General features: G+C 40.6%; 1 protein-coding gene across 8 annotated transcripts in view; it reads left to right on the top strand.

Annotated features, from left to right (window-relative positions):
* The window catches only part of EVA1A (eva-1 homolog A, regulator of programmed cell death), a 60,200-nt gene extending 42,765 nt beyond the window's left edge, over positions 1-17,435 (top strand). For 6 of the 8 annotated variants that reach the window (XM_034659433.1, XM_034659432.1, XM_019808419.2 and 3 more), the window contains 2 exons: positions 1,376-1,545; positions 16,152-17,435. In XM_034659433.1, the coding sequence (XP_034515324.1) occupies positions 1,500-1,545; positions 16,152-16,525 (420 nt within the window). In that variant the 5' untranslated portion in view covers positions 1,376-1,499 and the 3' untranslated portion in view covers positions 16,526-17,435. Of the gene's footprint in view, positions 1-969; positions 1,071-1,375; positions 1,546-16,151 lie in introns of those variants that run through there. The other 2 variants (XM_019808423.2, XM_034659429.1) reach the window with 2 other exon arrangements.
* The last annotated feature ends 9,309 nt before the right edge of the window (positions 17,436-26,744 follow it).

Below are 26,744 nucleotides of genomic sequence, written 5' to 3'. Positions count from 1 at the left end.
ATGGACTTCACTCTCTTCCTGGGTCCTGAAGTCCTCACATCTGCAGAATAGTCTCTGAACTCAGAGTGGTGGTTCCAAGTCTTCACCTGTACCATATAGTTGTGACCTTCTAAGAACTCAAATGTTTGTTGAAGAAGGCCCAGGGCTCTGGCCCAGAAGTGCAGAGTCCCTCAGCAATAGCCAGCCCCTTCTCAGAGCACCTGAAACTCTGACTCCTCATCCTGCTACTCTTGGGCTTCTGGCTGCTCCAAGGACCTTGTGGTCATTTCTCTCTTACCTGTGGGTTGGGCTTGCTTTCCTTGCTTTGGTTTTCCCCGAGCCCATCGGAATCCACCAGGATGTGAGTTGTCATTTCTGTTGCAACCCAGTCCCTTCACCTGTGGAACTGCAGCTCCCCAGGCCCTCTGGTGTGGTCCATGTTATTGCGACCATAACCCACCTGAGAACCTGTTTCTTCTCCAAGTACTGGAGTCTTCCGCTTCTTTAGGTTTCCCCAACCGGACATCCCTCCACCCACTGTGACTCAGTTCCCTGTCCTCAGCTTAGAGCAGCATTGAATAGGAGTTGTCAGGGTCTTTGCCACTTCTTCCTCCCTTCTTCTCAGCGAGAGCATCACTGAGTGAACTGGGTAATGGTAATGCCAGGTCTGAGCTGTAGCAGCAGCAGCTGGGGAGAGGATGTGCTCCATCAGCCAGAGGTTGAGCCGCCTAACACTGAGATCCCCAGTCCCTACTGTGAACCCTGGTGGGGCAGTTCTGCTGGTAGGCAGGCTATGGCAGTGTGTGTGTGTGGTTGCCCATCATGGTCATAGGTGGAGGCATGGAACTGGGGGCAGAGAGTGGGCTTAAGCTCCCAAGCTCTTGTGGGCATTTAAGAACTGGAACCACTTTGGCAGTTCTGGGACCGCCAGCTCTGACCCATTGCCAAAGACATACAGTTGGTGACCTGTGGGATGAGGCAAACTGATCAAAGTACACCAGTACTGTCAGTGCTGGAGAAAGCAGAGCCACGCAAGGAGTGGGCTGCCACTTGGGGGAGTGACTGAAGTGATGATGGGCTGTGCCTCCAAGGTGAGCCAGACAGAATGCAATAAAAAGTTCCAGGGAAGGTGAGGAGAAAGTGTTAAAAGGGAACTGGGAAGGAGATGGAGAAGAGAAAGGAGAAAGTCCAGGAAAAACAGAAAAGGAAGGAGTTGCTCCTTCCTTGAAAGTCAAGAAGCTGGCTAGAACAAAGGGGACAAGACCCCGGGTCCCTGGCTGGGAAGCCCGGCTGGCATTTAGGAGATTCTTTCTTTGTTTTTGAGTCCAGTCTACCTGGAACACGGCCTCAGGAAAGGAGAATGTGTTCTCATCACTCACTTTGTGTTCCCAAACAGAAGAGAAGAGAGGGAGGTGCCACCTTGATCCAGCTGAAGCATTTCCAGGAGGCTTCCTCTGGATGCCACGTCGAGGCCGCCCTTCTGCCATAGCACGGAACTGGTGATTACTGAGTGTGTGGACATGGCTTTGCTCAGCAACATCCTAGAGGCCTATTCCTTTGTCTCAGGTAGTTGTCCAATCTTGGCTGGGTCAAGGGCTGAGGGCTGAGGCTCTCTCCTGGGTGGCTATCAGTGGCCTTATTCCCAGGAAAGAAATGCTACTTAGTCACAGCGGAGGGATTCGTCTGTGCTGAACTTTGAGATGAAAGATCTTCTGGTTTGAAGGTTAAGCTTGGCATTCTCTAATTTGGCAATGGGTGGTGGGGGCGGGGAGAGGACTCTAAAAGCTTTATGTTGCTAAAAATGTTTGGTTTCCTTGGGCTCAGTGAGTGAATGAAGCAGCCTGGAGCTACTTTGTATTATGCATTTGACTCCCTGTGAGAGAGGCTCTTGGAGTATCCTCAGCCTGCTCATTTCTGTGCAGTGGTTCTCAGTCTCACCCAGGTGTGTGTGCCTCTGTGTGTGTGTGTGTGTGTGGTCTGTGTTTGTGGGACTGTATGAGGTGTGTGATAACCTCCAGGGAGACATGAAGACACAAAGCATGTGAGTCTCAGAGGGGCTGATATTTGTCCTTTCCTTAATTCAAAGTTAAACTCTTAGGAAGATGGCTTACTGTCTCCTCAAGATACTTTCTTGAGAACAGATGCTGTTCATGTAAGAGGAGCCATTTAAAAATACATGAAAATATACCTAAATCAAGGTGAAATTTAAAAAATAGTTGAAAATGCTCAATGACCAAACCAATTTTCTGCTGCTTGAATGAGTTTTACTTTTTTTTTTTGATGGCTTGCTTTCACTATGTTTTGTTTTGCCTCTTGTCTCAGGATGTTGTATAAAAAGGAAGGGGCTGAAGTTCTGATTAGAATTCCTCTAATCAGAGGACTGATTTTACTTTCTGGTTCTCTAGCCAGGGTTGATATGTGGTGACCTCTGAGTTCAGATATAACACCCGACATTTCTATTTACAGTGGCAAATCTGAGCCAGGGTTAAGGTTAAAGGAAGCTCATGGCTTCTCTCTGAGAGAGGATCTTAGATGACATGCAACCTGATTTTAGAAAGGAGGACTTCTCAGGGGTGGCAAGATGCAGCATGTGGTCTGCACAGGCCTCAAGGCCAGGCTTCTCCCTTCCTGGGTCAGCAAAGGCCTGGGTCATCCGTCAGCTCCTCACCTCCCAGGGAAGTCTGGTGCCTGGGGCCTCCTTCCCCGGGGCACCACACATCAGAGGAATCTCAGCTTTGTTCTTTCTTCAAGGCCGTACTGGCCTCATGTTTCACAAACAATTGAATGACAATCCTCTCAATTCTTTAGTGAAGATGTCCCCCAAATGAAGTGGGTGGTGGCAGGGAGGGCCTGGAGGTTCCAAGGCCTCCAAGGACATTTGCAAATCAACTATTGCAAGAACATATCTCGGGTGAGAGCATATAGGCTCCTGGACTTTAGAGTTCTGCTTGGCACAGGAAGTACCTGGCAGTTTTCCATTTTGGCCAGCATGACCCTGAGTTGTGACCATTGAACGTGGTAATTCATTGAATGGTCTGGTGTTTACTGTGTGTCTTGTGATCTTGCTAGGGCTGAAAGAGCACATGGCCCTCTTTTTCTCCCCACCTCCAACCTTTCTCCTTTCCACCCCATATTCTGGAATTAAATATTGGTTGGGACACAGGAAGACAATGCTCCTTTTAAATAAATATGAGGTGAAATAAAAAGAGAATGCAAGGAAATGGAAAGTAAAGTGGCTAAAATAAAATGGGTTAGATCCAGTAAATAGACCTGCTGGCTGAAAATGAATTCTGAGTGTGATGGGCAACAACCCCTGGCTATAAAGAAAATGAGTTAAGAGAATTTACAATATGAAGGTGAATATAACAGATACAAAAATAATTGCTTTAAAAGAAGAAAATGGAACAAATGGATTGAAGGCAATAAAAAGTATGTTAGAAGAAAATTGTAAAAAAATGTCCTAATCTTGTAGCTCGCTCATGTTTTCATTCAGCTATGTCTGGTCTTCAACTACACAGGGGCCCCTGATCCCTCCTAATTTCTTCCAGAGCATCAGTTGCCTCTTATTTTGTCCATGTGGCCCATCATTTCAGCAACATATTTGCTAATGCACACAACTCCCTTCTTCTTTGTCCAGCTCCTGACTAAAACAACAGGCAAAACACTAACTCTAAGTAAATCCCACTTTCTCCCCTTTTGCCCTCTGCACTGAAATAACCAAATGCTGCTACGGTTTTGCAGATTGAAGCCATTAGAAATTCATGGTATAAAACCTCAGCTGAGTCTTTCAAGTAGTACTTCAGTCTCTATTTGCTTTTGGAAACATCTTGTTCCCATTCTTCACAATAGCCATTTCAAACCTTGACAATTCAAATGATTTTAAATACCTGTTTATCCAAATGTACCCTAAAATTAAATGGCAAATGAAAACTAAGAGAAAAATGCAGCATTAATGAAGAAGGGTTAAAGTTTATAACATATAAAGAGCTTTTACCAATCAAGAAAAGATCAGGTGTCCCAAAGAATAGTAGACAAAGAACAAGAATCAGCAGTTTGCCAAGGAAAAATTACAATCTCTGAGAAAACATACATGGCCTGAATTCTAGCAATTAAACAAATGCCAAATAAAAACAATGAAATTAACTTTTTATTTTATAAAATTCTCAAATATTTGAGTGGTTATGCATACAATTTCAGTTTTGGAGAAAGTGTGGGGAAATGAGTACTTACTGTGTTATGGGACTGTAAATTGCTATAACCTCTCTAGAGAGTGATTTGGGAACATCTGTCAAAAGCCTTAAAAACATGTATATCATTTAGCCAGAAGTTCCATATTTAGGAACTTATCCTAAGGAAATAACTAGGGATAAGGGCAGAAATTTCACTTTGAGGACAATTGATCTTAGAACTGTTTATATAATAAAAAATCAGAAAAATCGGGGACTATTAATTGAAGTAGAAAGTTGTTTATGATGTGTTTTTAAGTGAATAAAGCCTGTTAGCATATAGCATATGCAGTATAGGGCCATTTATGTTTGTATATTCACATGTATATGTAAGTACATTTTTTTGCAAATTATATCTGGATGCTGGGATTTTATGAGCATGTCTGTGTATTTTTAAATTTCTTTTGCTTAGCTGTATGTTTAAGTATTTTATACTTCATTGATACCACTTTTGTAATAAGTAATATTATTTTATTGGAATTTAAATTTTAGAATTAGGGCGCTTGGATGGCTCAGTGGTTAAGTGTCTGCCTTCAGTTCAGGCCATGATCCCAGGGTCCTGAATCAAGCCCCATGTTGGGAAATCCCTGCTCAGTGGGGAGTCTGCTTCTCCCTCTCTCCTCTGCCCCACCCCTCTGCTTGTGCTCACTCACTCTCTCAAATAAATAAATAAAAATCTTTAAAAAAATAAAATTTAGAATTATACACATATTTTAAAAATTACCAGTCGCTTATTCTTTTCTGACTTCTAGACCTGTGTATCTAAATGCCCTGAACATTAGAATTTGGGTATGCCACAAGCATTTCAAATTCAACCTGGCCTGCAATGGAATATTGTCCTTCTCTGTCAGTTGTTCCTTCTTTCATGTACCATGTAGGGCATCACCTACACCAGAAGTATGATTTCTAGCCTTTGATGTATCTTACTCACTGCACATATTCAATTGCTTAGGGTCAGTCCACATGCCTCTCAATGTTTCTCAGATGTGTCCCCTCCATTTTATTCCCACCATCATTGAATTAATTGATCCAAACCCCATTCCATTTTTGCTTATCTTGCCATAATAGCATTTTCCATGGTCTATCTGCCTCCCATCTTGCTTCATAGCAAAGATTGTGTTTTGTAGCAAAATGATTTTTCCAAACTGTAGGTCTGATGATGTAATTCTTTTTTATTTTTTAGAATACTTTAGTGGATCCCCATTATGTCTGGGATGAAATCCAAACACTTTTGTATGGTTTAATAATTAGGATTGCTTTCAGCTGAAAACCTCAACTTGGTGGCCTAAACACATAGGAGTTATCTTACCTTCATAAGAAGTCTGGAGATAGGCGGTGCATTGGATCAAAGATGTAGGGACCAGCATCTATGTGATTCTCACATCCTTTCTTTTATGTTTGTCATCAAATGGCTGCAAAGTGGCTGCTGTTGCTCTTGCCCTCATTCAAGATGGTTGAAAAAAGGAAGGACGATCCAGTAGACCTCATATTTCATTGGCCAAAACTGTGTCACATGACCATCTAGCTGAAAAAAAAAATGACAAAGCTTTTTCAACCTTTAGACCAGTGGTTCATAACCGGGGAAGATTTAGTCCTATGGGGGACTTCAGGAAATATCTGGAAAAACTTTTGGTTGTCACAACTGGGGTGGGGGGTGCTGCTATTGGCATCTAGTGGTGGAGAAACATCCTACAATGCATGAGAAACCCCTACAACAAAGAATTAACTGGCCCAAGAGGTCAATAGTGCTAAGGCTGGAAAACATGCTGTAGAGACAAGAAAGGAAAAAGAGATTTGGGGATAGTGTGAGTTCTCCAATCTGCAGTTTCTTATGTGGCTTCTCAGGGCTTTTAATGTCTGAATTTGACTTCTTGGGGCTCTCATTTAGTTTTAGAGCTCCCTGATCAAGATCTCACTCCAATTATTCTAAACCACTTGCTGCACCTTTTCTCACCTTTGCTTTTTGCAGCCATTTCCTTTTCCAAGAATTCTTTCCTTTGGCTGTGGACTGGCTAACTCCTTCACAGTCTTTGGGGTCTGCCATCTTCTCTCCTCACTCCCCCACCCTGGCTTAGATGCCCGTCTATGTAGTCCTCACACACGTTTTGCTCCCTGTATCTCAGTACTGGGATTGGAGCAGTTAACATTTCTTGTTTCAACTCTGTGCAAGCAACCCCTTGGGATCATAATATAATAATTTATGATGAGGATAATAATCTCATTAATAGTAATAACCTCATAAATAACTTCTAATAAGGTTGTTAGAAAGATTAAATGGAATGATTGCTCTTTAATTTAATGTTTTGAATTGATAATACATTCTCCTGATCACTCTTCCATTTCATTTCTTCCTTAAAAGTCACTTTCTTAGTTAGAATCCCTCTGGTCACTATCCACCTACCTACTCGAGCCCCTCCAGAACACATCTGACACTTCGTATCCTCCTTCCTATTTTTACTGTTTTCTTCTCCTTATCACCTTAGTACCCTCTAACATACAACCTGTTTTATTTGTTTATCTTGTTTATTTACTATTTCTCCCAGTAAAATATAAGCTCCCAGGACCACTGAGACTTTTGTTTTTTCCTCAGCCTCTAGAATAGTGTCTGGCACCTATTAGGTGCTCAACTAATCAGTGACTAAATATGGCTCAATGATCAAACAATATAAAAAGACAAACAGTGAGAAGTCTTAACCTCAGAGCCCCCTCCATCCAGTCCCCATGTTTGAGCCATCATCAGGCCTTTCTGCAACCTTCCAGAGTTCTTTGTGCACAGGTCAGAAAAGATGAACATTCAGTCTCATCCTCGCCCCTTTTATACACAGGTAGCACATCATACATACTCTTTTGTACTTTGCTTTTTTCACCGAACAATGTTATCATGAATATGTGTTTTATCAGTGTATAGAGAGCTTCCTCCTTTCAAATGACTATATACTGTTCCTTTGTACAGATGAACCATAATTTAACCAGTCCTCTGTTGGCCGGTGGGAGTGGTTCAACTTTTTCAAATAGGGCAACAGAGTCGCAATAAAAATAACTGTGGGCACACATACATGTTCAAGCGCATTTGTAGAATACGTTCCCAAAAGTGGAATCGTTGGGTCAAAGTGTGTATAAATTATTAGTTAAGGTCAGTATCACCAAAGTGCCGCTTAAGGAGTTTTACCCATTTACTCTTTTTAAGATGCATAAGAAGGTCCTGCAACACTATTTTCAAACTGTTGGATTTTCGACAATCTGATAAATGAAAAATACTATCTAAATGTCATTTAATTTCTGTTTCTCTAGGTCACAGGTCAGCAAATGCTTTCTGTAAAGGGTCAGATAATAAATATTTTTGGCTCTGTGGGCCATACAGTCTCTGTTCTAACTATTGAACTCCTGTGTTGTTAGCATGAAAGCAGACATAGAGCATAGATGAATGGGCACCGCTGTGTGCCAACAACAAAACACATGGTGGTCAGGTTTGGCTTAGGAGCCATAGTGTGCCAAGTCCTGCTTTGGGTGAGCAGCTTTTCATACATTGAACGGCCATTTGTATTTCTTTTTCTGTGAACTCTCCATAATCTTTTGTCCATTTTGTTTATTAGTTGTTGGGTCTTCTTTCTTAATGCTCTTTCTAGGTGTTCTTTATATACTAGCCCCTTGTCTCTGTGGCATATTTCAAATATTTTTCATAATTTTGGCATTTGTCTTTTAACTTTGTTTAATTTTTTTCAATGCAGATATTTTGGGGGATCATTTACTTTTTTCATTTAACCAATATTCTTTGTTTTTTTTAATTTAAATTCAATTAGCCAACATAGAGTACATCATTACTTTCAGATGCAGTGTTCAATAATTCATCAGTTGTGTGTAACACCCAGTGTTCGTCACATCACATGCTCTCCTTAATGCCCATCACCCAATATCCTTTGAATGTGTAACTGTAAGTACAGAGGTATGAACTATGTAGTAGTCAGCCAGAATTTGAATCACATTTCCTATGAGATTGGCTTGGGGGAGGTGGTCTCTTAGCAGTGAGGGAGCCTAACCCAGCATAACTCAATTGATAGTCACAAATTTGGGGTTTGAAGAAAGTACTATAGTTTCTGTTTCATGTTATTCCCCTTTATACTGTGAAAGTTGAGAGCCTTTGTGTCTTTAGCCCCAAAGGCACTGTAGACTATCAATAAATTTTTGTGGACTAAAGAAACCATTTATTGACCTATCAGAACAAATTTTAAAAGTTGGACTACACTCTCCTGGAGAGGGTTTGGTAAAAGTAGTACTTTCATACGTAGATACATCAGCTGATGGCAAGAAAATTTAATGTACTAATTTTGAAAAGCCACTGGCAATATGTATCAAGAGGTATAAAAATATGTATCCCCTCTAACACAAAGATTCCTTTTTTGAGAATGCATTATAAGGTAACACATGAAATAAAAAAGCAGAAAAGAAAGTAGCATTACATGCAAAAGTACTCTGACTACATATTTGTCCAAACCCATACAATGTACAACACCTAGAGTGAACCCTAATGTAAACTATGGACCTTGTGTGATTATGATGTGTCAGTGTAGGTTCCTGAGTTATAACAAATGTATTGCTCTGGTAAGGATGTTAATAATGAGAGAGGCTATGGGTATGTGGAAGTGGGGGTTATGGGAAATCACTGTATTTCCCTCAATTTTGCTGTGAACCTAAAACTGCTCTTAAAAATAGTCTTAAAAACAAACAAAAGAAGTATGCAGATAAAAATATATAAATTATATAAATACAACCAAGTAAATATAAATAAATATGTACATATTTATATGATAGCAAGAAAGAACAGAAGAAAATTCACTTCACTATACCACACAATGTGTAGTTATATTCAGGTTATGGGATTATGGTGATTTTATAAATTTTTTCATCCCTTACTCTTTTAATGTTGTACCATTATACACACACACATACACACACATTTATATGTATACACACATACATACACATACATACAACTATATACATATTTATCCACATCTAATGAATTTATTAACTGGACTTTTAGAAATTGTGTATTCATGATTTAATTCAATAAATATTTGTGAAATACACGCAATGAGCAAGGCAATGCACTGGATGTTCTGGAAATCCAAAGTGAATCAGGTGGATTCTGCCCTCAAATTCCTCACTGTTGTATGGGAAAGATACTATATAACTAATTATAATACAACTATATAGTGCTGCCCAGATCAGAGGGGCTAGTTAATCACCCTCTTCCTCCCTTCCAGACTGAAGGAGTCAGAAAAGCATCAGAATAGGGTATCAACTGCAACAATGGTTAAGCCAGAGCAGAGAATATTCAGGGGCTTGTACGTAGCTCCCCTTAGTCCTAGGGCCATAGGTCTTTCCTGCTGTAGATGAAGAAAGGTGAGCAGGGTGGATTATGATGATGGGTAAGGTAATGGAAGGCCTCTTTTGGGGGTGCTATGGCCTGGACAGGTGGTAAGGGAAGATGAAAGAGGCGAAAGCGAGGGAGTATACTCCAGAGCCAGCCTAGTGGGGCAGCGATTCTCCCACACCCCCTCTTCCTGAGGAAGAACAAGTCAGGGATGCAAGAAGGAGAGCAGCTTTCTCCAGCATTTCAGAGAGGGCAGAAGTGTTACTGGGAGTTTTTGCTTCTCTATGGGGAGGGGCAGAATCCCATAAAGAGAAATCCTTGCAATGCTTTAAGAGTTTGGAGAAGAAATTATGCTGAATACTCCCTGATTCTACAAAAGCCCCACTACTATCTTTAAAACCTAAAATTTGTTAAACATTTTTCTTTCCATTGGGGAACCTGGGTGGCTCAGTTGGTTAAGCAGTTGCTGTCAGCTCAGGTCATGATCCCAGGGTCCTGGGACTGAGTCCCGAGTCAGACTCCCTGCTCGGCGGGGAGTCTGCTTCTCCCTCTCCTTCTGCCTCTGCCTCGTCCCTTGTTTGTGCTCTAAATAAATAAATAAATAAATAAAATCTTTTTTAAAAAGGGGGATTGCAAGTTTTGAGGCCAAGAGTCGAGGCAGAGGAACCAGTTACACTTGCACGGAGACCAGCTGATCTGGCCTAGGCTGATGCTGCTCTTCTCCTATAGAGGCTGCTGGGCATGATCTGACCTCGGAGGTGCAAATGAAATTAGCCCCAGGACCTCCACATAGAGCCTCTTCCTGCCCATGAAAACAATGACCCTGCAGGAAGCAAGATACTGCAATACATTTATTTTTATTTACTGAGGGAAAACAACCGACAATAGCCCTCCCCACTCTATTTCCTGGGCAATTAACAGCTGTCTGGATCTGGCCAAGACCAGGGTGGATCATTGGCCAAGAGGAAGTGACCTGGAGCAGAGACTAGAAAAAACAACCACGATAGAGCTACAGTTTCGATTTTTGCAGAAGCATGATGAAGAAAAACAAAACAAATTATATAACCTGTGAAAATCAGCTGTGAGTCACCTCTTCAGGAACCAGTGAGGCCCAGTAACCCCCCTTGCCCTCTCTCATTGCTTTTACTGGGCTTTTCTGGGAATCCATGTCTGAGAAAGCTGTAGGCAAAAGAGTATATTTTCTGGTTGGAGTAGCAGGATAGGATGCACTAGTTAAGCTAGAAGAAGAATAGTAGTTCCCAAGATAAAGTTCAGTAACCACCTTCAAAGTTAACCTATGTAATGGGGGGGGGGTGAGGGCAGGGTGCAAAAAACATGGAGACGCATTCATAGGGAAAAAGGATGGGATGAGAAAGGAAGGAAGGGAAGAGGAGGAAAACAGATTAGATGGATGGAGGGATAGATGGGAGGGAGGGAGAGAATATGTAAGGAAGGAAGGAAGGGAAAAGGAGGAAGGAAGTTTGCCAAGATCTTGGATAATCCCTTTATCCTGGTCATCTGTAATACCTTTAACCTTTACCACAATTCAGCAGGGTAGGTAAGTAGTGTTTAAAAGATGACTGAGATGAGACTTCAAATCGATGCTGGTCTGCCTGATGGTTTTCCATCCTGGTAAAGCATGGATTTGGGTGTCTTTTCTAGAAAGCCTTCTCAGGTCCCCATTACTGATCTTTAGCTTTTCCACTCACCTTTGTGTTTCTGGAGATCCCTCTTCATGCTTCTATAGAAACTCTTCCCTTTAGTACGGGAATGGGTAGGTTTGCTTGCCTGCTAGACTAACTCCTCAAGGCAAGGACTTATTTATCTACAGGTTGCAAATTTGTAGCCTTAAATAATACATCCCCAATTCTCTCACTCTCCAGCCCTTATTAACCATCACTATACCCTCTTTTTATGAGGAGGTCTTTTTTAGATTCCACATATTAGTGACATCATACAGTATGTGTCTTGCTTTGTTTGACTTAACCTCAATTAGCATAATGTACTTAAGGTCACAACACATTTTCTTTATCCATTCATCTGTTGATGGACACTTAGGTTGTTTCCGTGTCTTGGTTATTGTGAATAATGCTGCAGCGAACATGGGAGTGCAGATATCTCTTAAACACAGTGATTTCATCTCCCTGTTTCCTTGATCATCTTAATAGATGCAGGAAAAGCTTTTGACAAAGTACAACATCCTTTCATGAAAAAATCCTCAACAAACTCGGTATAAAAGGAATATACCTCAATATAATAAAGGCCATATATGACAAACCCACAGCTAACATCATGCTCATTGGTAAAACATTGAAAGCTTCTCAACTGCATACAAAAACTCCACCATTTTATTTCCTTTATAGTTTTGATGTCACCATTTACCTCTTTTTTATATATTGCATTCATTAACAGATTGTAATAGTTATTTTTAGTACTATTTTCCTTTAACCTTTATACTATAGCTTAGTGGTTAACACACCATTCTAGTACAGATTTAGAGTTTTCTAAATCAGACTGCATACTTACCTTTACCAGTGTGTTGTACACTTTCAGATGTTTTCATGCCACTAATTAGCATCTTTTCGCTTCTGCTTGGTGAAATCCTTTCAGCATTTCTCATAAGGCAGGATCCCTTTAACCTTTGTTTCACTGAGAAAGTCTTTATTTCTCCTTTCTATCTGAAGAATAACTGCCATATAGAGTATTCTTGGCTGGTAATTTTTTCTTCAACATTTTGACTATGTCATTCCACTCTTTCCTGGCCTGTGGGGTTTCTGCTGAGAAATCCACTGATAGCCTAATGGGGGTTCCTTTATAAGTTATCATCTTTTTTTCTCTAGATACATTAGGATTCTTTTTCTTTGATTTTTGACAATTTCATTATAATGTGGCTTGGAGGTCTTTTTGCATTGAGATAATATGGTGATCTATTGGTTTTGTGAACCTTGATGTCAAAGTCTCTCCTCAGTTATGAGATGTTCTTATCTATTATATTTTAAACAAACTTTCTGGCTCCTTGCTCCTCTCTTCTTCTGGAACCTGATTATGCTAGTATTTGTACATTTGACTGAATCCCATAGATCACAAAGGCTTTCTTTGCTCTTTGTCATTCTTTTTTTCTCAGTTTGTCTTGCACTGGGTTATTTGAAAAGCACTGTCTTCTAGGTCACTTATTTCATCTTCCATTTGATCTACTCTGTTACAGATTCTCTCTATTGCATTTTTCACTTCAACCATTGAATTCTTCAGCTCCAGAATTTTTGCCTGGTTCTTTTTTATGGTTTCTATGTGTTGCTAAAGTTCTCATTTTGTTAATGTGGTTTTTTTCCTGATTTCATTGAATAGTCTTCTGTGTTTCTGTGTAGCTCATTGTTTCCTCAAAACAGTTACTTTGAATTCTTTATCTGCAAGATCATAAGATTTCATGTGTTTGAAATTTTTATTGAAGGATTATTATCTTTTGATGATGACATGTTTTCTTGATTCTTCATGTTCCTTGTAATTCTGTGTTGCTGCTTTGCCTTTGAACTAAAGACACCTCAACTCTTCACTAGTTGCCTTCAGATGGGGTATTTTGTTCGTTGGTCCTGCTGTATCTGGGATTCTCTCTGACCTTGTATTTATATACCTGCTCTACACTTCTTGCTCCCTCTTGTGGCAGAATTCTTAAGCTTTTATGCCTTCTCTGGATCTTACAGCTCACCTGACTGGCTGCTGGAAACCTCTCTTTTGTTTTCCAGAAGGTGGTGCTACAGCTCAAGTTTGTGGTTTCCTCTTGCCTACAGATCCAGGTCTGTTTTTCTGAGAGCACTACATTTTACCTAATTTGTTTTTGCTGCCAATCTTGGAGCCTCAGTAAGGAGCCACTTTAGAGTGAAAGAAAGTATGGGTTTAGCACTTGGGGTGTTAGGGGTGTCTGCCAGCTGGTAGGAAGATCCTTGGCTGAGGTTCTCCCAAAGGTTTGTGGGTGGACTTTCTCCAGACATCCTGAGCTCAGACAGGATGAACTGTGTCCCTTTATAATGCTCTTTGATATTCTTACTTGCCTCTTTCCCAATTTCTTCCCTCCACTCAGTCATGAAGGTCCTGCTTCAGTACTCTGGATGTTGCTGGAAGGAAATGGGTTTGCTGTGCAGCATCCAGCAAAGCTGGGGTAGCTAGGCAGTCACACACTTCTCTCCTTTCCCCCCACAAGGTGGTGCCATGGGATAGTTCAGTTCTGTGCTGTGTCAACTTGGGGGGCACTGCTGGAAGAGTTCCTTCAAATTTGTTTGTTTGTTTCCTTCAGTGATGTGCTGGAATTCTGTTTCATCCATGGGTGTTTGCCCAAGTCAATACTTTTCAAAATTTTCCCAAAACACAGCTGTGAAAGGTCAGGGTTGGGGTTGCTAGTTCCACAGTCCAAACCGAAGTCTGTCTGCAGTCTATTATTGGATGATCTGGTGGGCTGGTGGGCGAAACTCCTCCCGGGGTTTTTTGGCCTATGCTGTTGGATCATAAGACTCCCACAGAGACACTTTTGTTTGTGGATGGCTGCTTAATTAGCAGTTTTTTAAAAAAGGGACACAAAAAGTTAGGATATCTTAAACCGCCATGATATTTATATCACCCCCTTTTCACCACATTTACATTGTTTGTTGACTATTCTTGTATCTGCTATTAGTGTCTTCTATTTTCTTCTCTCCTCTCCTCTTTGTACCTATAATTTATATCTATCGTATTCACATCACTGTCATTTTGGTAGAAGTTTCAGAGGGAAAGAGATATCGTAAATACATGCATTTGATATGCTGTGTTTAGACTGATAGAACCTTTTTTGGGTACAATTTAGAATGCATAAAACTTCAAAATGTCCATGCCCTTTGATGCAGTTGTCCTGTTTCTATATAACTAACCTGTAGAAATAATTCTACATGTATATAAAGAGATGTGTACAAGGATACAAGCACGTTGACGCTAGCATTGCTCATAATGGTGAAAAATTGTAAACTATTTATGTCATAGTAATAAGGAAATGGTTAAATAATCTTTGACATGTCTATGCTACAGAAGACTATGCAGCAGTCAAAAAGAATGCTGTTGGCATATCTGGAAATCTCACTAACAAATATCCTTAAATTTAAAAAACAGATTAAAAATTAAATTAAAAATTAAAAAATAAATTAAAAAACAGATATGTATTATATATGATCCCACTCATATTCTTTAAAAACTCACAAAACAATATATGTTTTGATTCATACTAACCAGTGAATAGAGATTATGGAAAATGAATTTGCTGATGGTAACTCAAGATTAAGTCCTGTCAGATTGACCATGCCTTGGGACCCAAGGCCAGGTATGCCCCTGTGTTCTCGTACTTACCCACAAAGGGAAGGCTGTTCACCCAAAGACTCTCATCCTATTGAGCACATTATACAGGGGTCATCACGGGCCCACGAAACATACTGCACATTCACAGAATGATTATTTTCTTTTCTCGCCAAGGAAAACCTCAAATTTCTTCCCCACAAGTCACCTGATGAGGTCATCACAAAATACCTACATGGGTTTTCCATCCGTGATTGTGTAAGTTATCGATTGCTGTACAGCAAATTACCTCAAAATTTCGTGACTTGAAACAACACATATTTATTATCTTGTTTCTGTGGGTCAGGCCAGGGCTGCACCGGGAGGGCATGATTCACTTCCAAACTCACGCACATGGCCATTTGCATGAGTCAGTTCTTTGCAGGCAGTTGGTCGGAGGCTACTCTTAGTTCCTTGCTATGTGGGCCCCTCTGTAGAGCAGCTCACAACATGGCAGCTGGCCTCGTCAGAGCAAGTGAGTGAAAAAAGCCAGAGAGAAGGCATAGGTAAGTTGGAAGTCAGTCTTCTGAAACCTAACCTTAGACTCACCCATCATTTTTCCCATATTGTTTTTTAGAAATAGATCACTGGGTCCAGCCCGCTAGATCCAGCCCTCAAAGGGAGGGGCTTATGTAAGAGGCTGAATACTAAGAAATACTAAGAGGTGGAGGGCATCTCAGGAGCTGACTACTGTGTTGACTTAGGTCTATGATGGTATAGTTAGAATACAGGAGGCACTGGTCCTCGGTTTTATTTATGAATTTGTCATCAAAAATAAATAAATAAAAGAAGCTTCTTACATCTGTGATTAAAAGGGTCTTCAAAGGTTGCAGGAGCAAATTCAGAAGCCAAGAATCTTCTGCTATAGGCAAAAATAGGCTTTAAACACATAGACACCTCCTAAGCAAATGACATCCAAATAGTTGGTTGCTTATAATACATTCTAAACAATAATTTTCTTTATCTTCACATGTCGAAATTATTTCAAATTTAAAGTTGCAGGAATATAGGGAAAAAATCCCATATGCCCTGTACCCAGATTCACCATGTGTTGGTAATTATGTTTTGAATACACTATGCAGATTGTCACATGGGAAGGCAATATTTGTAACTATCGGAGCTTTGAGGTGTGATGAGAGCTGTGCAAGGGGGGCGGGAGCCCTATTTGCTCTCGGCATATGGGGTCGTCATCTCTCACTTGCCTCTTCCTCCTTCTCCTGCAGAAAATCCCGAGCGAGCAGCACTGTACTTTGTCTCCGGCGTGTGCATCGGGCTGGTGCTCACCCTGGCTGCCTTGGTGATGAGGATCTCTTGCCACACGGACTGCCGGCAGCGTCCCCGGAAGAAGTTCCTGCAGGACCGAGACAGCAGTTGCGAGAGCAGCGACAGCGAGGATGGCAGCTCAGACACGGCGTCTGACATCTCGGTCAGGAGACACCGCCGCTTCGAAAGGACTTTGAACAAGAATGTGTTCACCTCTGCCGAGGAGCTGGAGCGCGCCCAGCGGCTGGAGGAGCGGGAGCGCATCATTAGGGAGATCTGGATGAATGGCCAGCCCGAGGTTCCAGGGACCAGGAGCTTGAACCGCTACTACTAGCGGCAGGAGCCGAAGCCCGCACGCCGCGGGAAGCCGCCGGCAAGGGCCAGGGTCTGCCGGGAGGGTGGGCACAGAGCTGAATGCAGTTCTGCGGGAGTCCTGGGGGCAGGGATAAGCAGGCCACGCCCATTTTCTAGCCAGGAGGACTGAGTTTTCCTTTTCGACTAAATTTATGGAAAAGTAGAAAAACCAAGTCAGTTCATCAACCTTTCCAGGTCGTGGAATGGTGCTGAAAAATCCTCTCCAACAATGTGGATGGAGATTAGAGAAACGGGACTGTGGTTTCTCTTGATTTCTGAGGATCTCAGAAGTTTCTGCAGACTTCATTGCTATGTGTTATTCCTTTATAAAAGGAAGATTATCATGGCATGAGGGCTAGGAATAGCAGGGTGAACTTAACCCAGTAAACACAATTTTCTAAATGACCCCATGCTATGGAGGTGATTCTCATCCAGATAGCATGATTTATGATTATTATTTAAGGCTGATTTTTAAAAACCTTGTGTTGCAATGGCAACCTCGTCCATTTTAACTGGCACCTCAGGGATTAAAATCCTATTTTTTAGTATAGTTCCCACCTCATTCATGAAAATGGGTAGAATTAATGTATTATGGAAGATGTGTCAGTGAGCTAGAAAATATCAATAACCTCAAAGGATGAAGGGTTTTATTTTAAATAGTTTATAAAATATATATTAATGTGCATATTGGAAGGTGCTGCATAAGAATAAAAGCTGTGTTCTCCCCCTTTTTGGTGAGTAGAAATTTTGTTATGACTCTAGATAATTATGATTTTAAACATTTTGTTTAAAAAAAAGTTTGGATTTCCAAGAAAAGAATGGGAATGGAAGATGAGGAATAAAGCCAAAATTAGGATGAGATTAAAAAAAAATAAATGCTACGTACAATCTTTTTTGTTTCATGTCCATCTCTGTGGTTATACTTACTTTAAATGGCAGACCTTTTACATAGGTGGCTACGGTCTTTTGCCAGGCCCTTTCAACAACTGGAGAACTGGGAGAAATGGAAAAACTGAAGAATAAAGAAATGGCCCTGTGCGACTTAGTAGGGAGCTTTCATTTACTCTGTGTTGCATGTTATAGTTACAATGTAGCTGAGTGGTTGTTAAGTAGGGGATAGACTTGCCCAAGGCTAGAAGTTAGACGGTGGCCCCCATGGAGAAGGGAAGTCAGTAGGGAACGAAGAGAGCAAGGCTGAACCACATTTAGAAATGGGTTACAGAGAAGGAAGTAGCATCTTCCAGCCTTCTATCTCTGTCAGCTCCCTTTTCTTCACATGCAGTGGGTTCCTTAGTCAGCCTGTCTGGACGCTCCTGAGCCTTCCTACTGGGAGTATCTCCATTGGCGTCCATCGGTGTCATCAGCAAGCCTGAAAGGACCGTCAGGAGACTTCCTCTGCTGGGGTCTCTATTGCTTTAGCAACCCACTATCTGTGATAAGGGCTTGGAAGGCTGTCTTAATAAGCGAACAATCACAAATCTCTGTTTGCCCAGGGGGCAATACACTTGGCTTGAAACCTTGGCGGCCGGTCTTATTTTACCACTTTGGGTTGCCTCATTGGCTAGTAATTACTGCCAAAAATCTTGTTAAATCAGTGTCTTTGAATCTGGGTTCCCACCCTTGTGATTTCAGTCCCTAGGCAATAATTGGATGAATGGCCAGCCCGAGGTGATTAATATCATCTTGGTCTCTGTCGCTTAGAACAGTGAAACAATAAGGTGTTGCCTTCATCCCCAGGATTCATCCAAAGCTGATAACAGGGAAGGATATGACCCTTGTTAGGCAGGGGCTAAGGGGGCTGCAGTGATGGAGGTGTTTGGGAAGTTTCCGGGTCATCTGGCTTTCTCACCCCAGTATCCTAATACCTTTCTACCAAGTCCATAAAGTTCCCATTTTTAGGGTGGTGGGGGCTTTCCCTAAGGCACAAAATACTAGATAATAGTTTAACCCACTGCTTCACTTCCATATACCAAGGATTCCAGCTTTCCAGCCTAAGATAGGGAGACCTCCACTGTTACATTCCTTATCTTGACCCAAGCACTTCCACATTTAGGTCTGTCATTCCTGCTTCCAGTTTCTGCATTAGGTCACTTCATTTGCAACAGAATAATACCCAACTTAAGAGCATTTATTAGTTCATATAACTGGGAAAAGTAGGGTTGGATTAGGCTTCATGGATGATGGGGTCTAGATGCTGAAATGCCATCAAAAGTTTGCTCTTTCTCAGCTCTCATCTCTGCTTCTCTCTGTTGCTGGTCTCATTTTCTTCTGCTTCATTTGAAACAATGACCTATGTATACTGCTACAGTGCTTTGGATTAATTGCTACTAACCAAGCTCCCATACACCTCACAGGCTGTGTGTGTGTGTGTGTGTGTGTGTGTGCACGTGTGTGTGTTGGGGAGTTTCACAGTTTACTTAGCTCAGAAGACAGCACGGAAAGGATGCTTCTGATCCAACTTCCCTGGTCTGGTTCCTCAGAGAAGCACTGACGGACAGTTAAACATCTGAGAAGATGTTTGAAGTACAGTTACCCTAGAGGTAGAGTTATCCTAGCTCCCACCAACTTCCTTGAAGGGCCTCTTCCAGCACTGCGAGGCACAGGTGGTCACCATCCACTCATGGCATATCTGAACACCCTCAGCTAAACCTTCACTACTGGCAGGGAGTGCACCCGAGGCACTTTTGGACTTAACATCATTCCAATATAAGGACACAGAAGGAAAGAAACCTCTTGTTTCAGGTTCAAAATTAAAATCACAGGGAAGGACTATTTGGCCTGGCTTGTATAGTGCGAACTTCTAGGAGTTTCACCATTTCAGATTTTACATTTAAGTCTTTTTAAAAAGGATTTATTTACCTAATTTAGAGAGAGAGAGAGAGGAGCAAAGGGAGAGGGAGAGAGAATCCCAACCAGACTCTGTGATAAGCGCAGAACCCGATGCAGGGCTGATGCCACGACCCTGAAATCGCTACCAGAGCTGAAACCAAGAGTTGAATGCTCAACCAACTGGGCCACCCAGGCACCCATACGTTTAAGTCTTTAATCCATTTTGAGTTAATTTTTGTGAGTGGTGGATGATGGGGTTCAATTTCCTTTCTTTGCATGTAAATATCCAATTTTCTTAGCACTATTTATTGAAGAGACAATCCTTTTCCTATTGAGTATTCTTGGCTCCCTTGTTAAATATTGCTTACCTATATATGTGTGGGCTTACTTCTAGACTCTCAGTTCTGTTCCATTGGTCTATGTGTCTGTTTTTGTGCCAATACCAGACTGTCTTGATTACTATAGATTTGTAATACGATTTGAAACCAAGAAGTGTGATGCTTCCAGCTTTCTACTTCTTGCTCAAGCCTAATTTGACTATTTGGGGTCTTTTGCGGTTCCATATGAATTTTAGGATTATTTTTTTCCTATTTCTGTAAAAAATGTCTTTGGAATTTTGATAGGGATTGCACTAAATCTATGATTGGCTTTGGGGAGTACAGACATTTTAACAATACCAATTTTTCTAATCCATGAACATGGGATATCTTTCCATTTATTTGTGTCTTCTTCAATATCTTTCATTAAAGTCTTACAGTTTTCTAGGAATAGATCTTTCACCTACTTGGTTAAGTTTATTCCTAAGTTTTTAATGTATTCAATGCTATTGTAAATGGGATTGTTTCCTTTACTTCTTTTTCAGATGGTTCATTATTAGTGTAGGGAAATACAACAGATTTTTGTATTTTAAATCCTGCAACTCTGCTGAATTTATTAGTTCTAAGAGCTTTTTGGTGGAGTCTTCTTGGTTTTCAATATATAAGATCATGCAACCTGCAAACAAAAACAATTTCGTTTCTTATTTGGATGTCTTTTATTTCTTTTTCTTTCCTAATTTCTCTGGTTAGGATTTCTAGTACTATGTTGAATAGGAGTGGTGAGAATTTGGCACCCTTGTCTTGTTCCTGATCTTAGAGGAAGAGTTTTTGACCTTTCACTGTTGAGGATGTTATTAGCTGTGGGCTTGTCATATGTGCCCTTTATTAAGTATTTATTGAGAACTGTTACCGTAAAAAGATACTTTTAAGGTCTTATGCTTTAATTGGACTAATTCTATAGTCATTGAAGATATCCATCCATCTTCCTATGCAATAATTCATTTTAGACTCAAAGTTAACTTGTTTCTGCCTTTCCTCTCTTTGATGCTAAGTATTTTCACATTTATTTATGTTTCTCATGGTACTTTTTCCCTTTTATCCTAATATTTTATTTACACGTATACATTTCTAGTATTCACTGTGTTGAAGTAAAATGGCAGCACTTCCTGCCTGTTGCCATAGCTTTCACAGCTTCAGCATCATTCTTATCAGAGTGGCTGTTCTGATAAAAACAGGTATACTTACTCTTCTAATCGCCTGGGCAGAGCAAAATTAGCCTCATTTATTATGTCTTTCCTCATATTCTCAACCTATATTGAGATAGCACATATTGAAAAATGGACTCCTCTTAAAAATTGTGGTAAAAAAATTGTGGTCAAAAAGGGGTGTCAATCTTCCAATTGTCTGCCAGCCCAAATCAGTCTTTAGAGATCAGGATACATTCTTTCTTTGCCCTAAATATTGGATTTAATATTTAACAAATTTAGTACTGGTAAGTATTAGGCTTCAGGGTAAGAGTCTCCCCAGATCTTGCTTGAGAATCTGCATCATGACCTCACTTTATCCGAATTGTAGATTTGAAAAATCACAAATTTTTAAGTTTTAAATATATGAATTGCTCTTTTACCCTGGGATAAGACTATCTTCCTTACATTTTCCAGATAGAATCAAATCTTCCCTTGTGTCCCCTCTGTTGCTTGCACACTCACACTCTATGTGATTTTTCTGCACCTGCCTCTGTGCCCTAGTCTTTAAGCCCCTGGCAGCTGTACGATACTTTACTCACCTCTGTATTCTCAATGTGCATGCAGGACCTGGATCATAGTAGCTTCTCATTAGTTTTGAATAATAAAATAACACAAAGCCTCAGAGAATGGGAAATAGGGCTAATTGCAGTTTGCTGTTCTACAGAGCTTCAAAGCCTTAACTGTTTGCAACAAAGATGATTGTTCTTAAGTTTATGAAGGTCTGCTTTATCTGCCTTCATTTATTCTTTCCTCTACTGTTAACCATTTTCTTGTCTCTTGCCAATTTAGAATCTTTCCCATTTTCTTTTACATTAACTCAGATGTGACCAGGTGGTAGGGCTCTCAAGACACTTTCCACATTTAATCCAGCACTTAGAGTCATACAAAATTTTCACAGGTTTATAAGGAATGGGCGTTCCTTCTTGAAATTGCAATGGCTATTCTTAACCTCACTGATGACTAATCTTCCAGTCCCTCAGGCTTGAACCAAATAAAGGGAAACCTTTATATTAGGCTTAACCACTGGGAGTGCGCCTCTTGTGCCTCCAAAATCGTTACATCATCTATCCTTTATTATTCCCACTTTCAAGATCATCTTGGCCTCACTTGATCTGAGGGACTTGACCCTCAGATGCATTTTAAAATCTCCTTTCTGTAGGAAAAACCATCATTCAGTCCCTGAGAGAGGGAACTGTCACATGAAAGTCTCTTTCCCTAGCTCTCTGTTCATTTTTGTTTTCTTTCTTTCAGCAGTAGGCAGAGATCAGGGCCTAAGAGTGGCATCAATGGAATTAAAAATGACCTTCCCTTCCAAGCTTCCATCCGAAGAACACAAGGAACTTCTGACACTCGAAGAAGAAAGATCTCTCTGGCTCAAGGCCAGGCCCCATATTTGGGAGTTTGTTCAGATTAAGAATTGTGCAACCAGCTCCACATAGTCAAAAAGACCAGGTGATGAACCAGAATTTGTCCTTTGTGCTCCCTCAAATTTGTGTTTTTATCCATAGTCTCTGGTTTTTTTCATGGAGAATATTTGATGCTTTAGACTGTGCTATGACACAAAGTCTCGTGTATGTCCTCAGAATGGAAAAACTGTTATCACTAAGGATAATATGTAGATATACCCTAATGAATTCCTTGAATGGGAAGAATGCATTTCTGAACCAGGAACTTTTGATAGGAAGGAGAGATACATAAACAGAAAGGTATTTTCTTTTTAGGGTATTAGTGTTATTTTGCAGAATTAGACTTTTGCATATCCAGGACTCAAGTGGCTGTTCCTACCTTTTTGAATACTTCTCCAGGTAAGCAATTCATCAGTGGGTATTGAGGAATGACTGGGATATCTGTAAGTGACAGAAGCAAGATAAAGTAGAATTGATTTAGCTGAATGGAATGAGTACTTTATGATTGTAAAGCAGAATTTTGCAAACTTCAGCTCATGGGCCAAATCCAGCCTACCACCTGTTTTTGTACCACTTGCAAGTTAAGAATGGTTTTTACATCTTAAAATAGTTACATTTTAAATTGTTAGTTACATAAGTGCCTACATAATAGCCTCCATGTTGCCTTGACCCACAAAGTCAAAAATATTTACCATTTGGCTTTTTATGGAAAAAGTTTTCTGACACTCTTGTAGACGAATGGTCTAGAAATATTGATAAAGAATAGGATAAATGCAGAATTCTATCCCCTTCTCAACTTGTGGCAGGCTGAGTAATGACTCCTGACAGATATCCATGTCCAAATGCTTGGAACCCATGAGTATGTTACCTTACATGACAAAAGGGACTTTATAAATGTTATTAAATTAAGGAACTAACTGAGATAGGATATTAGTCTGTATTATCTGGGTAAATCCAATGTCACAGGGTCCTTATGAGAGAGTCAGAGAGGATTATGTGATAACAGGAGCAGAGTTTTCAGTGATACAACCATGAACCGAAAAAACATGAGAAGCCTCTGGATGCCGGAGAAAGAACAGATTCTCCATGGGAATCTCCAGATGGAACCAGCCCTGCTGACACCTTGATTTTAGTCCTAAGACCCATTTTGGACTTCTGAACTTCAGAACTTATAAGAAATAAATGTGTGTTGTTTGAAGCCACTGCATTTGTGGTAGTTTGTTAGAGCAGCAATAGGAACAACAGGAAATGATCTGTTTATCAACCCTGTGCTCCTTGGGTTGTAGAAGAATCATAGGCTTCACCATAGAGTCTCAGAAAATACAGGAAATTCCTATAGACAAGCTGGGTATGAGGGAGAGGGGAAGTTGAAGAGGAAGTTTAGCACGTAGAACATGTAGCTGATTGCAGATTGATGGTTTTAGAGAATATTTGGCAAAGGCATCCAAGGAAGAGCTCAATTATAATTAGGGAAGGAAGAACTGCCGAAGGGAATGTGACTGAAAGTCAGGGGGTGGTAAATGATTGGCAGACCTGGGAGATGAGACACAGTTGCATTAGCTAGCCTCAAGTTTCAAATGGCCTCCACCCAGGTATCTATCTGAAATCTAATGATGTCTCCATTGGCAGGAGAAGATAAAGGACTGAGGCCCTTAAAATGATGAGGGTGTGTTTTTATGTCAGCCATATAAGCTCTGTGACTTCTTTTCCAATCAGAACATTTATCTCCACCTGCCTCTTACGTTCAGATCAATTCTCCTCCCTCCAAGAATCCATCTGTTCATTATGTTTTCTGTAATTTGCACACAGTGGTATCCTTGGCAACCAGTCATTTGTCACAGATACAGCCCTTAGAGTTCAAAATTGGGTCCTTACTTCAAAAACTATTCACTAAACAAAAAACTATTCACTTTACACCAATATCTGTTAAGATAACTGTTCTCAAATTATGTTCTGCAGTTCACCAACTACCACTCCTTGGACCTAAGGGTCCATAGAACACACTTTGGGAAGCACCTCCTTTATTTTTTTTTANGAAGTACCTCCTTTTAAATCAATAAAACTGAATGCAAAGCACAGATTAAAAAAAAATTGGAGGTCCTGCTTGTATTCCAGGCCTTCAAAGAGCCACCAGTACATAGAATTCCTGAAGCTTTCTCAGAAATTTGGGTCCATACTGAAATTGACCCTACTATTCAAAAATTTTTATGAGCCATGTGAATATAAAAGCATGAAAACCCAAAGCCACTTTTGAAGGGTCTCCCAAAATATCTTAGTTTTTAAACTTTTCTGAACCACCTTGCATGTGAGTGCAGTGACCCACGGTGTCCCCTTTCCCAAGATGCCTGCAGCTCACAATCATCATTTCCTTCTAGGTGAAGGGGACCATTGGCAAGATTTCTCTAAGGACCAGGAAGGCAGCAGGTGCTGCTAAAGGTGCCCTTGACATACAGGATGCCCAACTCTGCCTTTTTGCCTAGCCTAAAAGTGTGGAAAATTATAAGAATGCTGATTTCCCTGGCTGGATTTGAAACGAAGCCCCAAGGATCAACCTTGACATATTGCAATAAAGAGGCAGGCAATTTGTTCATTGAGTTTAACTGCTCTAACATACTCAGTGCTTAAAGGGTATTTGGCAGGTAATTTCTTGTTTAATTGTCTCTCTCCTCCTAGATTCTGGGTTTTATGAGGTCAATAAATCTGTCTTTTTAGTATCCCTAGCACAATGCCATTCCTTAGTATGTGCTCAGTAAATATGCATTGAACAAAGGACTGAATGTTAAGTTTTTAGCATCCAAAAGCTCTTTTGAAATTCAGAAGCAATTTTGATGTTATTGCTATTGCTATATCAGGCAGCAATACTAATTGTGTTGATGTTATTTTCTGCCAGGCTCTTTGAACTGCCAATAAGGGAAAATTTATTCTTTAGTAAAAATGAACAAATAAATAAAATAACCTCTGATTATATCTGAAGATTTTATTAATGTGAGGAAAACCTATGAAAGAGCAGAATGTTTATAAGGCACTTTTTTTTTTTTTTTTTTTTTTACCACTGAGATTTCTTGGCATAGAGTCTGGACTTTCCACTGGTATCATTTCAGCAAGTGTTTACTGAGTACTTATTATGTTCAAGACACCAAGAGAATTGTGTCCTCTATCTTAGTCTGCAAAGGAGGTAAGAAAGTACATAATGGCTGCTTTGCAAAGTATAATATGATAGAAGTAAGACTGAAAGACAAAGTGCTAGAACTTTCCAGCAGCTGGGGAAAATAGCCATGGAGCTGCCTCTATTTCTCTGAAGCATTCAGTCTTAGGGAGAATGAAGACTCAATGACACAAGAAGGAGAACTGAATTCACAAGTTAGATACATGTCCATTAGCCATCTTTCCTTAAAGCAGAACGCCTCCTAACTTTTGGGGAACAGCATATACACATAGTGTTTGCTTTCTTCTGTGGGAAGGGTAGCCTTATCAGTACATTCCAGTTACCAGTAATACTTAACCCCACATCTTGTTGGTGCTTCATGCACCAGCATACTGGGTTATTTCTTGTTTATTAAAGACTTTTGTGGATACATAAGATGTTTTCATACATGAGAGAATATTATAAGCCAGAAATAAATCATCCAAGTTTAGCAGAAACTGCCCATCTAATCCAGGCTTCTGTCTGTTCAATATCATTTAAAATGACTACATAACAAATATTTTCTGAACATCCACAGAGGTCCTGGAGTTGGGCCTAAAAGTGGTGAGGATACTGACAAAGGAGAGGAGGGACAGCATCCTGGTTGTAGACAACAGGCAGAGAGAGCTTCAGAGGCAGAATGAGGGGCAGCAAGTAGCTGCAGGGAAGTGGTGGGGATTCATCCTAAAAGGTAGGTTAGATCTAGTTTCTGGAATGTCGGACTTTGAGAACTGGCTAATAAGACTGGCCATTTGTCTTTAGGAAATGGAAAGGAGAAAGCAAGGAAAGATTTATGAACCAAAAGGTTATATGATCAAAACATTTTTCAAAAAAAATGAATCTGGGGGGCGCCTGGGTGGCTCAGTCATTAAGTGCCTGCCTTCGGCTCAGGTCATGATCCCAGCATTCTGGGATCAAGCCCCGCATCAGGCTCCCTGCTCAATGGGAAGCCTGCTTCTCCCTCTCCCCCTGCTTGTGTTCCCTCTCTTGCTGCCTCTCTCTCTGTCAAATAAATAAATAAAATCTTAAAAATAAAACAAAAAAATGAATCTGGATTGGAGAAGGTGGAGTCTTGTGGAAAGGGGTTTAGGTAGAGGACTAATAGCTTGGTTACAGAATCAAGAAGATCTAACAGCTGATTGAGTGTTGATGGGGGACAAGGGAGAAAAAGATGAAGTCCAAGGGGGTCTGAGGGTTGAAATCTGAATGATATAAA

This window comes from Ailuropoda melanoleuca, chromosome 4, assembly GCF_002007445.2.
Source record: "Ailuropoda melanoleuca isolate Jingjing chromosome 4, ASM200744v2, whole genome shotgun sequence".
Classification (NCBI taxonomy): Eukaryota; Metazoa; Chordata; class Mammalia; order Carnivora; family Ursidae; genus Ailuropoda; species Ailuropoda melanoleuca.
This window is presented reverse-complemented; position numbering and strand designations above follow the sequence as displayed.